General features: G+C 35.0%; 1 protein-coding gene across 2 annotated transcripts in view; it reads left to right on the forward strand.

Moving 5' to 3' along the window:
- The window catches only part of VPS13A (vacuolar protein sorting 13 homolog A), a 214,879-nt gene that overhangs the window by 96,265 nt on the left and 103,904 nt on the right, over positions 1–14,710 (forward strand). For both annotated transcript variants that reach the window (XM_090274190.1, XM_090274189.1), the window contains exons 32-33: positions 8,169–8,336; positions 9,635–9,939. In XM_090274190.1, the coding sequence (XP_090130316.1) occupies positions 8,169–8,336; positions 9,635–9,939 (473 nt within the window). The remainder of the gene's footprint in view (positions 1–8,168; positions 8,337–9,634; positions 9,940–14,710) is intronic.

Here is a 14,710-nt window from a genome sequence, read left to right on the forward strand (position 1 = left end):
TTTAATTATGATTCTACTTCTTTTACTTAATTTTTTAATTTTTTCAGTTTTATTTACTTATTTTAATTGTATTTTTTTCCATTACCATTTATCCTCCTTATATGCCCCACCCCTGCTCTGCTTGGGTGTTTTTCCCTATCTTGTCTTCCAAATCGCTGATTCAGATTCTGCTTTACCTAATCTGTTATTTACTCCTTCCAGTGTATTATTTATTTCAGATATTGCATTCTTTATTTGACTGGTCTTTTTTATGGTTCCTTTGTCTTTTTTCATTCTGTTGAGTATCCTTATAATCATTACTCTAAACTCTATCTGAAAAATTCCTTGCCTCCATTTCATTTGGTTCTTCTTCTGGAGAGTCATCTTGTTATTTCATTTGGGGCCCCTCTTGTCTTCCCATTTTGCCTGCCTTTTTGTATTTGTTCCTATGTAGTAGGCAGATCTGCACAGATTCTGGTGCAGACCCAAGTCAGACACTGCCTGTGACTGACCTTGGGCAACCTGTTTGGGCTATCAGCAATCCACAGCTTGTAGCTCCCTCTGCTGGGCCCACATGAGCGCACAAAGAACCAAGCTGAGCATCATGGCTGGCTTTTACCAGCATCTGGCCCAAGGGAGGGCCAGCTAAAGTCTCAGAGCTCTCAGAGATCTGCCTTTGCCTGCAAACTTTCACGGAAATCACCTCCAGCTATACTCCTCTGCAGCTTAAGCTCCACAGGGTGGGGCTATTGCTTCCCCCAAGGCTGGCTCCGCTTGGAGGGGAGTGTTCTTCCAGAGAAAGATGGTCTCTATATTATGCAGAATGACTCAGCACAGGGCTCCTGGTGGCTGTTTTTTTTAGTTTTCTCTCCAGAGCTACCAGCCACAGAATCTCCTCACACCTCTCTAGTCCACTCTGCCCTCCCTCTGCCAGAGTCCAGGGGAAGTGGCTGAAAACAAAATTTTGTGCGTTAGCCCTTTAAGAGACTCTTGGTGTCTCTACTATCTCTCCCTGTCAGACAGAAATCATGCTGCTTTTCAAAGCCAGATGTTATGGATGTTATTTGGGTTCCTTTCTTGGTCCTGGTGTTCTGGGCTGGGGAGCTCAGCTTGGGGTTTAGACCCCACACTTTTCGGGGGGCACCCTCCTGGCCACTGAAATATCCCTCTGACACTTCAGCTGCTGCCCGTTGGAGCCCAGCCAGCCATCTTGCACCTCTGCACCCCCTACCAGTCTCATTGTAATTAAGTGATTTTTCCCATATGTCCTTGGTTATAAGGCTTCTCTCCAGCTAGTGTTCAGTTGCGTATTCAGGATGATTTTTCTTTAACTTAGTTGTGGTTCCAGTTTGGTCCTAGGAGGAGGTTAGTGTAGCTTCCACTTACTCCTCCTCCTTGGGTCCTTCCTATTCCACCTCTGTGTGATTGTTATAATCAGCTTTTCTTCTGAGTCAGTTTTGGTAATGTATGATTTGTTTGGTAATTTGTTACCTATTTGTGGTTTTGTTTCTATTATGGTTTACATTTTTATTAAAAATTGAGACAGTAGAAAATGTTATGTAAATTTTATGTCCTTGCTTTTTTCCTTTTTGCTCTTCATTGTACAGTTTCTAACTGTATGTATTTGCATCCTTAAAAAATATTTGCCCAGTTTTGTGATGCTTTGGATATATATTTTTTATTTTATATACACAAAAGCATATAATATAATTTAAAGTACAGCACTAAAACAAAGACCTTTATACCCAACTCTCAAGACAAGTAATAAAACATAGCTTCAGAAGTCAGCAGTATGTCATAACCTGACTGCATTCTGTTGTCTCCTCACGGAGTTAATTATGTCATGATTTTTGTTTTTAATTAATTTTACCAGCCTTGTATGAATCCTTAAATAAAACATTGTTTCAGTTTGCATGCCCCCCTATTCTAAAGGACATCACATTTTATGTATTTGTTTGAGCCTGTCTTTTTTCATTCAACTGTTATATTTTTGAGATATATTCATGTTGATGTGTATATGTATACGTCATTTGTTTGTATTACTGTGTAGTATTTCATTGTATGAATATACCACTGGTTATTTATTGTGATGGATATTTGCATTTTTTTTCTATTTTTTTTTTGCTGTTGTGAACATTGCTGCTATAACTAATTTTATGCAGATCTATTAGTATATTCTTTTATGTAACTCATGCAAGCATTTCTGGAGAACCTTTTTTTTTTTTTTTTTTTTTTGAAAGAGAAAAAACATTTTTTTTTGCTCCAAATAAAATCTTATACAATCAATAAGTTACATTGAAATATGAGTATCACAAATTTAGTCAGACATTGATGGTAAGTCAGCACCAGCACCCAAGGCTGTTAGTACAGGGTTTCAAAGGTTTTTTTTTTTTGTTTTTTTTTTTTTAATTTTGGTTTTTCAATTACAGTTGTCCCCTTTTCCACGGGGAGGGATATGATTGCGGGAGAGGGGGTGGGTTGGAGAACCTTTTTAATGGCACGTGTACTCACAGAAGCAGAGGAAGAGATTTGGTGTTTCACCTCAGTGTCAATGCTTGAAAATTGTTAGACATTAAATTGTTTAAAAATCTTGAGTATATCACTTGGTGTTTCAGTTAGTATTTTAACTATTGAACTTGCAGATCTTTTCATACTATATAGATACAGGCTATTTGTGCTTACTCTTCTATAAAATGCCTGTAAGTTTAACTTAGGAGTTTGCAAACATTTTCTGTAAATAGCCAGATTGCAAATATTTTAGGCTTTGTGGGTCATGTAGTTTTTGTTGCAACTGTTTGACTCACTGTAGTGTGAAAGCAACCATGTAATTTGGATATGTTGCAAAATATTTCTTCCTTTAATACTGTTCAACTATGTGGAGTGTGAAATCCATTCCTTCCCAATCACCCTGGTTGTAGTTTGCTGATCTCTTATTTAATTTATCAATTTTAGTGGAAGGAGTGTTACTTTTTTCTTACTGATTTGTAGGAATAATTTAATATTCTACATATTTTTCTTGATTCATTTATCTGTCAGATATTATCCTCTCATTATGGTGTCTTTTAATGAAAGAAAGTCCTTCATTTTATTTTATTTTTTTACATAGCAATAGATAACTGATATAATTGATAATCAGTTGTTGTTTTCTGTTTAAGTCTTTTTTCCAAGAAACAAATATATATATATATATATATATACACACACTAAAATTGGCATAATGTAAACATAGTTTTGCTTCCTAATTTGCCCCATACCTTACTATGGTACTAAGTAATCCTTCAAAACCAGACTTAATGATATTATATGATTTTATAAATGCATCATTATTAATAAAATACTTCATGGTTAGACTGAGTTTATCATAAAGTTTTTATGATGGTAAATAATTCTATGAAAAAATTCTTCTACACAAACATATTCATTACCCATAATTTTTATTTAGCAATGTATTTTTTTTGTTTGTTTTTGGTTTGAAAATTTTGTATTTTATAAACCATTTTGTTCCTTGAAATCATAAAAATATTACCTTACCTGGTTTTCTAGAAGTTACATAATTTTGCCTTAAACTTTTAGGTCTTTCATTCTACTTGGATTTCGTTTTTATATGGTTGAGGCTGGGGTCTAGTTTAATTATTTTTTTCCACACTGAATATCTAGTGTCATTATTGAAATTGTTATCTTTTTCTCACATCTCTACAGTACTAAGCCTATTAAATAGTATATGTAGATTTGTTTCTGAGTTCTATTCTGTTCCTAGGTTTATTTGTTTATCATTGAATTAGGAGCAAATGTTTATATAGACCTTACTTGGTGCTGGATACTGTTCATAGTGCTTTATAAATATTAAGTTATTTAATCTACCAAATCCTATTAAGATCAGAACTTCATTTTCCATTTTTATGGATAAAGAAACCAAAGTACATGATGTTTTACTTCTTGAGGTCACATAGCTAGTAGAGCTTCATCATACACCCTTAAAGTAAATGGGCATTCTGGCTTTTTCGTTTATGCTTTTAACAAACATTTTATTCTGCTTCTCAATTCCAAACTTAGTTATTGATCTTAATTTGTAACCTTATAATTTGTGTTCTACCTTGTCTTTCATCTTCATTAATGTCTTGGTGATTCTTGACCTTTTTTGTTTATATCTAAATTTTAGAATTTACTAGGATTTTTATTGTTTTAAGTCTAACATTTCACTCTTTAATCCATTTGAGTTTATTTTTGTGCATGGTGTAAGGTGGTGGTCTAGTTTCATTTTCATTGCACGCATCTGTCCACTTTTTCAACATCATTTATTGAGTAGACTGCCTCAATTGACCGCATTATGTGTTTTGCAGCCTTTGTGAAATATTAATTGACTATAAAGGTGCGGGTTTATTTCTGGGTTCTCTATTCTGTTCCATTGATCTGTATGTCTGTTTTTATGCCAGTACCATGCTGTTCTGATTACTATGGCCTTATAGTATAGCTTCATATCAGTTAGTATGATTCCTCCAACTTTGTTCTTCTTTCTCAAGATTGCAGTGGCTCTTCAGGGTCTTTTGTCGTTCCATATAAATGTTTGGAATATTTGTTCTAGTTCTGTGAAATAGGCCATTGTGTTGAATCTATAGATTGCTTTGGTTAGTATGGACGTTTTAATGATGTTAATTCTTCCAACCCACAAACACAGTATATGCTTCCACTTACATCTTTTTCCTTCAATGTCTTATAATTTTCAAAATACTGTACTGATTTTTAGAGAGAGGGGAAAGAGAGGGAGAAAGAGAAGGAGAGGGAGAAAGAGAAGAAGAGAGAGACATCAGTAGGAGAAAAACATTGATTGGTTGCCTCCCACATGTGCCCCAATCAGGGGTCAAACCCACAACCCACTTATGTGCCCTGACTAGGAACCGAACCCACATCCTTTTGGTGTATGGAATGATGCTCCAACCAGCTAATCCACCTGGTCAGGGCCTTAGTTTCCCTTTCTGATACTTTTATTATTGGTGTATAAAAATGCAACTGATTTCTGGATATTTATTTTGTATCTTGCTGTTTTACTGAATTCATTTATCAGTTCTAGTGGTTTTTTTGTGGACAGTTTTACGTCTTCCTTTCCAGTTTGAATGCCTTTTATTTCTTCTTGTCTGATTTGCTGTGGCTAAGACTTCAGTACCATGTTGAATAATAATTTGTTCTATGTATGTATATATGAGTCTTTTTTTGTTCCGTTTCTTCCTTATTTTGTTTTTTAGATTCACTGTTCATACCTATGTATTTATTACCATTTTATTGTTTATATTTTTTATCTGCCCCTCCCCCTTATTCTCCTTATTCTCCTTAAAAGACACATTTATTCAGCATCATGATCAGACTATTACATTTAGCAATCAACAGCATGGGTGCAAAAAAAGAAAAAAGGAAAATAAAACAACAAACTACATTAAAAACCCTTTGTTGTAATGCTTTACAGTTTCCACAGAACAGAAACTAAAATAACCTGTTATACAATTAGTCACAAATACAGTCCTCAAGTTTTTGCCCATTCACATGAGTATTGTCTAAAACATGTCTTCTTTGTAGCAGCTGGGCCCTGCCACCACTGTGCTTGGCTGAGTTCACAAATTTAAAGAAGACTCTTTAAATTTTTATGTAATACTGGTTTGGTGGTGATGAACTCCTTTAGATTTTTCTTGTCTGGGAAGCTCTTATATGTCCTTTGATTCTAAATGATAGCTTTGCCAGGTAGGGCAATCTTGGTTGTAGATCCTTGCTTTTCATCACATTGAATACTTCTTGGCAGTCCCTTATTGCCTGCAAAGTTTCTTTTGAGAAATCAGCTGACAATCTTAATGTAGCTATCTTGTATGTAACTAACTGCTTTTCTCTTGCTGCCTTTAACATTCTCTCTTTTTTTTAATTTTTTGTGTTTTAAATATGATTTGTGTTGATGTGGACCTCTATGGGTTCATCTTGTTTGGGGCTCTGTGCTTTTTGGACTTGTATATGTCTGTTTCCTTCACCAAGTTATGGATGTGTTCTGTCATTATTTTTTCAAATAGGTTTCCAATTTATTGCTCTCTCGTCTTCTGACACCCCCCATGATATGAATGTTGGTACACTTGAAGTTGTCCCAGCAGCTTCTTACACTATCCTCATTTTTTTGGATCCTTTTCTCTTTTTGCTGTTCTAATGGTGTTTTTTGGCTTCCTTATATCCCAAATTGCTGATAAGATTCTTGGCTTTATCTATTTACTTTTGATTCCCTGTAAATTATTCTTCATTTCAGTTAGTGTTTCCTTCATTTCTGACTGGTTCTTTTTTATGGTTTCATATGATTTGAAGTTCTCACAAAGTTTATTAAGCATCCTTATAATGAGTGTTTTGAATTCTGCCTCTAGTAGATTGCTTTTCTCCATTTTGTTGAGTTCTTTTTTCTGGAGTTTTGTTCTGTTCTTTCATTTGTGCCATGTTTCTTTGTCTTCTCATTTTGGCATCCTCCCTGTGCTTGTTTCTGTGTATTAGGTAGAGCTGCTGTGTCTCCCATGCTTGGTAGCATGGCCTTATATAGTAGGTGTCTTGTAGGGTCCAGGGGCACAGCCTTCCTTATCACTCAAGTTGGGTATTTGGGTCTCATGGAACATGCCAGAAAAGGCCAGGTGCCACATTTGTTCTGCCCAGGCTTCCAGCATGAGCTGGAGAGCTATCTGCAGATGGATGTAATTGCAGTGGGCCTGGAGCTGCCCAGATGAGACCAAGCTGCAAACCAAGGTCGGTTTCTCCTGGTGTGGGCCTGGGGTCCTTTAGCAAGAGGTTTGTGACACACAGAGGCCGGATGTTTGAGAAATTGTAAGAATGTCTGAAGCATGAGTCAAAATAGGCCATTCGTATGGAAAGCCAATTGAAACAGCTTATGTGGGCCCCAAAGTTGGGTAAGCCTGCAAGCTGGGTGAAGCAGGGTCTCAGAGAATCACTTGGTTGGGGTCATTAGTATAAGCCAGGGTGATGGCAACTCAGATATGGCACCCGTCTGCTGGCTCTGTTGGCTGGGGTTTTCAGAAAAGGATCAGTGACCTCTCTTGGCAGTTTTTGTTGGCAGAAGGCTGCCCCTCCAGCTCTCGCCCTGATGTCACACTATTCCGTTACACCCTCTATGTTCCTGGTGCCCTTTCAGCTGCTGCTTCACTGCTGGAGCTCAGAGGAAGTAAATCTGAGTAAGTCCTCATGTTGGCCCTTTAAGAGGAACTGTCTGGGACTCCACCAGTCCTTGGTCTCATTCAGCCATAGTGCCCTTGCTGGGTTTTACAGCCAGAAATTTTAGGTACTTCTCTTGCCCGTACTGGAACCCATGGCTTGGGGGCCTGGTGTGGGGCTGGGACCCCTTCCTCCTCAGGGGGAACTTTTGCAGCCAAGATATTCCTCCTGATTTTTATCTACTACATGTAGATGTGGGAGCAGCTCATTTGCATCTCTGCCTCTCTTACCCATCTTGATGTGGCTTCTTTAAATCCTTAGTTGTAGGACTTCCATGTCACTAGATTTCAGGTGGTATTGAATGGTGATTGTTCTGAAGTCTACTTGGAATTTTGTGTGGTTGTGGGAGGATGAAGGTTCTCCATTTATCTACGCTGCCATCTTGATTGGAGGTCAGCTCCACCATTTTAAACTGGTATTGCAAAATTTGTGATTTTAATCTGTTGTCAGTAATTATTGGTTTGCAGTTGAGATGATTTCAGAAACTAGTAAGGAACAGAAATATAGTGATAGGAGACTTGTTTGAAGTATCTGTAGAATCTATTCAGGTACCTCAAATCAACAGAAGCACATTTCATTAAAACATAGAGGTACAGAGTTTTTCAAAGTTTTGATAGTGGCCAGAAATACATTTATATGACAATTCTTTGTACATGAGTAAACACACTAAATGAAAGTGTATATTCTGATCATTTTTCTTTTGTTTTCCTCATTTATAAAAACGTCGGGCCAGACCTACTGAATTAATTTCATGGTGCACAAGGGGAGCTGCCACCACCAATTTAAAAAAACAGCAATATAATTCCAGTAAAGGAGTTAGAATTGTTGCCTTGTTTGCACTTGGCTTGAGTACTTGGAGGATTTTACAAATATATCTATTGCTTTGTTTTTTGTCTGAAGACACATCATTTAAAAAATGGATTATGACATTTGAATTTTCTTTCATTAAGGCTGTTTATATCACTGGAAAAGAGGTTTTCAGCTTCAAAATTATTTCTTACGTGAACGCAACTGCTGGTCCTGCATACACAGATATGAGTGTGGTTGACATTCAAGTTAATTTAACTGTTGGTTGCATCGAAGTAGTTTTTGTCACAAAATTTTTATATTCTATATTGGTAAGTATGTTAATCAATTTTTTATTCTTTCTTGATAGTTGGAAACGGCTATGCATCAAACACAGATGAAGAATAATAGTTTCTCTTTTTTCCCCTGATTTTTTATAATTATTCAGATTATGACTGAAATGTATAATTATTTATGTACCATTATTTTCACATGGGAGTATCCAATTAATTAAATATGTATTTCATATATTAACATGTTAAATATGTGTGCATTATGTCAGATGTTTATATATACATATATATATGAATTGACTTTTTATTTATACATCATTGATTTATATTTTTGTTTTACCTGAGTTCCAACTCTAATTAAAGATACTAAATATATAATTGAAGTTTGTTTTTTCTATTGGGTTATTATTTCAAAATTATATTTTTTCTTCCATTGTAATTCTGTGACTGGGACTTTAGGGCTTTAGTATGATACACCTTAGGGTGTTTGAGTCTCAGTGATGCTTTTCGTAGTAATTTTTTTCTGTGGTTTTCCCAATCTATCAGTTGATATTTTTTCCTCTGAATGTCTTACCTGTTTCTTTGCCTTTACTATTCATTCTTTTAAAATGCTGTCTCTTAGTTTTGATATATAAACTAGACAATTGGTTGATTCTAAGTAAATATTGTTGCTGTTATTTGATCTTTTTAATTGAAATTGTCATGTGGTTTTTGTATACCCATATAAAATTTTAAACCAAAAAGATTAACAAGTGTTTCTCATCTAATTTCTTTTTTCTAATTTCTTTTTAGAACTCAAAAACCTGTTGCAATACCCTTATCCTAAAAAATTACTTGAAATGTTTTTTCTAAATATGAAAATTAAGTATAATTCTAGGTATATTTTATGTCATTGAAGTGTTTTTCCAGAATTCAGAAATTAGAAAAGCTTAGCATTCTTAAGGAAACATATTTCATTATTATTTTATCTTACAAACGTAAATAACCTTTCTGTCCATTGAGGTTGTACAATATAATTGCTAGGCAATTAGAGAAAGTGAGATAATGAAGGAACTAGATATTAGTGAAAGGTTACAATAGTCACATGTTACTTTGTTCCAGGTACTCGATTTTTTAATTGTTTTACTATACCTTTGTATCTGTATCTTTTTGTTTCTCAATTTTTTATTGCAGAAAATTAAAGTTTAATATAGACAGCCAGACTTTGAATGAATAATGCTTGGTTGTACCAAGAAAAATTTTTTCTTATGGAGGTAAATTTATAAACCTCCATCTACATTTAATAAGTCTTATCCATTAACGATAACCTTGAAAATATAATTCTGTTATTTTTATAGGCATTTATAAATAATTTTCAAGCAGTTAAAGAAGCCTTGGCTGAGGCAACTGTTCAGGCAGCCGGAATGGCTGCTACTGGTGTAAAAGAACTGGCACAAAGAAGTACTAGATTGGCATTGGATGTTAACATCAAAGCTCCAGTTGTGGTCATCCCACAGTCTCCAGTTTCTGAAAATGTTTTTGTTGCTGATTTTGGACTAATTACGATGACCAATACATTTCATATGATAACAAAGAGCCAGAGCAACCCCCCACCCATTATTGATTTGATTACAATAAAACTGAGTGAAATGCGATTATACAGGTAAGCTTTTCATGAGAATATTTGAGTAGAATGCAATCTTTTTCTAACTTTTTTCCATTAAAGGCTTTGGTATCCTGAGTCTTCTGTTTACTGTGAGATTTTATTTCATTATAACTCTACTTAATTTTGGGATGCTCTCTCCCGCAAGTATTTTTTGGTGAAATCGATTAGTCTTAGTTTTTAAAAACTTAGAAAGCATTTGAAAATTAGTTCTTAGATGATTAAGAACACTGTAAAATGATTTGAGAAAGTATATTCGTGCTTATTTGTAGTTACTTGTGAATTATAAGGTTATGGAAGAATTGGAGGAATTCCTAATCTAAAACATTTGTTCACATCACAAGTTTTGGGGTGTGTGTTGGAAGGTAATTGTTTGAATCAGGAGGATAAATTCAATTCATGTTATTCTATCTTAGATGGAAGGAGAAATTTCCACCAATTGAATATTTTGAGTATTTCTTAAGCACCTTATGTTTCCTAGTAACTGTGCTAGGAACATGAAGTATAATAGTGAGGTATTTTTTTAAAGGGGTGAATAAAGAGCACCCACCTCATTGGGTTGTTGAGGGAAATACAATTTAATGAATTTAATGAGCTGGTGCATAAAAACAAATTTTGGAGGGATTGTAGAATATAGGTCAAAAGGAGGCAACTGGAAGTTGGAAGAATTGTTTGGGAATTCACAATAAGAATGCTATGTGACACAGTCTAGGGTAGGAAAGTCAGGTAGTTGGGAACTAACCAATTAAGAAAAATTTAAAAAGTAGAATTAATAGTAACTGTTGAGTTGAAAGGATGTCAGGGTTAAAGGAAAGAGGTTAAAGTTGACTCCAGGTTGTAGGTTTGTGAAATTCAGTATTTGGTTATAATGCAGTGTACTGAGATAAAATAGAGAAGAGCAGGGGGAAAAAAAACAGTATAGTGGGGATAGTAATGAGTTCCATCGTGGGCATAGTAACTTGGGTTGTTGCGTGACTTTTATATAGAACTATCTAGAAAGAGATTTGGAAGGCAGATCTGTGTGTCTGGATATTAGGAGAGTGTTTTGATTTCTAGATTGAGAGGGGAGTAATATTTATCTAGTTATTGACACCATTGGAATGACATCACACAGAGAGTTTGTAAAGTGGGACTTGTGAAATAGAAAACTTAGTAATACTAATATTTAAGGAATTGGCAGAAGAATTCTCAAAAGAGACTACAGAGTAGTAGGTAGAGATATAGAAGGGAAACCAGGAAAATTGAGGCAATGTTGAGGGTGCTGTTGATGTTATTAACCATGAATTAATAGTGTATGATTTTTTTTCATGCATTCTTGATATTTGGTATTTGGAGTCTAACAGTCAGTTGGATTAGGCAAGACAGAATTTTTAACAAGCAGGTATGACTGAAGTTAGTGGAACAAGATTAAAATTTTGAGTCATGTTATTGGATAATGGAGAGGGAAGACATTAACAACAAGATGGTACTGATAGAGTAAAAGAATGTAGAGAGGGTTTTATAATCTGGAATCTCAAAAATTAGTACTGATTAATTGTTGATAGATTATAGCAAGAATAGACATGGTTAATCTGGATGATGTTATTCTTCACGGAATAGGAGTGAGATTTCAGGGGCATCGTTATAAATTAAGAAAATGATTTTTTTTGCACTTCTTTATTTCATTTTATTTGTATTGTTTATGCTGTTAGAGCTTGTTCCTGCTTTCTCTCCCTTTCTCTATTTCTACCCAGCCTCAACCTTCCTCCCCCACAAGGCTGTCCCCATAATGTTGTCTGCGTTTATGGATTGTGCATAAATGTTCTTTGGTTAGTCCCTTCCGGATCTTTCATCCCATCCCCCTGCCTCCTTTACAACAGCTGTTAGTCTGTTTTATGTATCTAAGCTTCTGTCACTATTTTGTTTGTTAGTTTATTGTGTTCATTAGGTCCCACATATAAATGGGATCATGTGGTATGTTTTTTTTTTTTCCCTGATTAGCTTAATTCTCTTAGTGTAATTTTCTCCAGGTCCATCCATGCTGTTGCAAAATGTAAGAGTTTCTTTTCTATCTCTTAACTCTGATAGGTAGGGTGTTGGAGAAAAGTCTGCCCCTATTTAATAGAGTGCCATGGAAAGCTAGGTTTCATTAAAGTAAGAAATTAATGATATGTTTAATGAAGACATTGGAAAACATAGGATGATTTGTTCAACTAAGACCAGGGACTTCAGAAATTACAGGGAATATTAGATGAGAGACTTCTATTTTAATAATAGCCTATTGATAGAGAGTAATGATTTTAAGTTTTAGATGGCTCATTAACTTGGAGTTTAAACTATGTAAAAGTCTGAATTTACTGAAATTGAATATTTATGTTTCTATTTAATCACATCTTGCTAGATTTTAAAAAATGGTAGATGTAAATTAGTTGTGAGTCTTTATTACAAAGATTGTTTTTAAGATTTTGCTAAACATATCTAGAGCATTATATAATAATTCTATATCCCCCCAAATTAATTTTTCATTGAAGAAACATATAAAATGGTATTAGGATGAACATTAAAGATTGTTGAAAATATGACCATTCAAAGATAACTACTATTAATAATTTGGTATGTTTCTTCTACTTAATTATATATGAATATATATTTAAGTTAAATAAATAACAATTATATTGTATATTTTGGATTATAATTTTTTTCCCTTAACAATATGCTATAATACTATTTCATGTTAATTTGATGAATAATTGTTTCCAAATATTTTATTTTCTATATTTTTTAGAACTCCATTTGCCTATTGTTAGAAATTTGACTCTATTTTTGTTATAAATAACACCATAAAGATGCTTGATATCTTTGTTTATCAGTATTTTTGGTTTTCTATTCTTAAGGATAATTCATTTCCTTCACATGAATTCTTATAAATATAATTACTATTATAGAATATAATCAGTTTTCTCTGAAATAATTGAAAATTTATTGCTATTTGAAATTTTATTTTATTATATTGCTTATGCTCTAAATGTTGTCCCAATTTTTCCTCCTTTGTTCTCCCTATCCAGCCCTTCCCCACTCCTTCAGGCAATCCCACACTGCTTGTCCATGTCCATATTCTTTGGCTACTCTATTCTCTATACTGTCCTTTACATCCCCATGACTTTTCTGTAACTATCTATTTGTGCTGCTTCTTAATTCCTTCACCTTTTTCACCCACCCCCAATTCCCCTCCCATCTGGCAACCAACAAAATGTTCTGTATCTTGATTCTCTTTCTATCCTGCTTGTTTGTTTATTTTGATTTTTAGATTCAGTTGTTGATAGATATGTATTTATTGCCATTTTATTGTTCATAGTTTTGATCTTCTTAAAGAACACCCTTTAACATTTTATATAATAGTGATTTGATGGTGATGTACTCCTTAAGCTTTTTCTCGTCTGGGAAGCTCTTTCTCTGTCCATTTTATTCTAAATGATAGCGTTGCTGGGTAGAGTAATCTTGGTGGTAGGTCCTTGATTTTCATCACTTTGAATATTTCTTGCCAATCCCTTCTAGCTTGCAAAATTTCTTTTGAGAAATCAGGTGACAGTCTCATGGGAGCGCCCTTGTAGGTAACTAACTGCTTTTCTTTTTCTGCTTTTAAGATTCTTGCTTTATCTTTAACCTTTGGCATTTTAATAATGATGTGTCTTGGTGTATCTTGGGCCTCTTTGGGTTCATCTTGTTTGTGACTCTCTATGCTTCCTGGTCTTGTGTGTCTTTTTCCTTCACCAGATTTGGGAAGTTTCCTGTCATTATTTGTTCAAATAGGTTTCCAGTATTTTGCTTTCTCTCTTCTTTCAGTACCCCCATGGTGTGAATGTTGATATATTTGAAGTTGTCCCAGAGGCTCCTTACAGTCTTTTTTCTTCTTGCTGTTCTGATTGGTTGTTTTTTGCTTTCTTATATTCCAAATTGTTGGTTTCATTCTCAGCTTCATCCACTCTACTATTGATTCCCTGTAATTTGTTCTTTATTTCAATTAGGGTATCCTTCATTTCTTACTGGATCTTTTTTATACTGTTGAGGTTCTTGCTAAGTTCATTGAGCATCCTTATAATGAGTATTTTGAACTCTGCATCTAGTAGATTGCTTGTCTCCATTTCGTTTAGTTCTTTTTCTGGAGTTTTATTTTGTTCTTTCATTTGGGCCATGGTTCTTTGTCTCTCCATTTTGGCAGCCTCCCTGTGTTTGTTTCTATGTATTAGATAGAGCTGCCATTGACCCGTCCCGCAGGTCGAGCAACGAGGACCCTAGAGGGGGAGTGAGGATGAGAAAGGGGCAAGAGGCACAAAGAATGGAGACAAGACAGTGCTCTGATCAAGTCTCGTTTATTCTTAGTCAAAACAGCATTTTTGTAGCTCAGGAGAAGAGGAAGTTTTCATTAGTGAGGAGCGCAGCCGCAGCTGGGGCGTTATCTAACAGATAAGAGTTAAAATGAAGGACAGCAACTCCCAGGAAGAGAAAGAGGGAAGTTGCCCTTAATTAGGAGCAGACAACTATTATGGGATAATGAGGCCATGCCAAGCAGAACTTTAGGATGCCGGTCAGCAAGACTTTAGCCGAGGAACTTTTTAGTTCCCCACATGCTATGTCTTCAAGGCTTGATAGAGTGGCCTAATATAATAGGTGTCCTGTAAGATCCAGTGGTACAGCTTGCCCTATTACTCAAGCTGGGTACTCATGGTGCACCCATGTGTGGGCTGTGTACACACTCCTCCTGTAGTTGAGCCTTGATTGCTTTTGGTGTGTC

Source organism: Furipterus horrens, unplaced genomic scaffold, assembly GCF_987537825.1.
Source record: "Furipterus horrens unplaced genomic scaffold, mFurHor1.1.pri manual_scaffold_4, whole genome shotgun sequence".
In the NCBI taxonomy this organism is placed as follows: Eukaryota; Metazoa; Chordata; class Mammalia; order Chiroptera; family Furipteridae; genus Furipterus; species Furipterus horrens.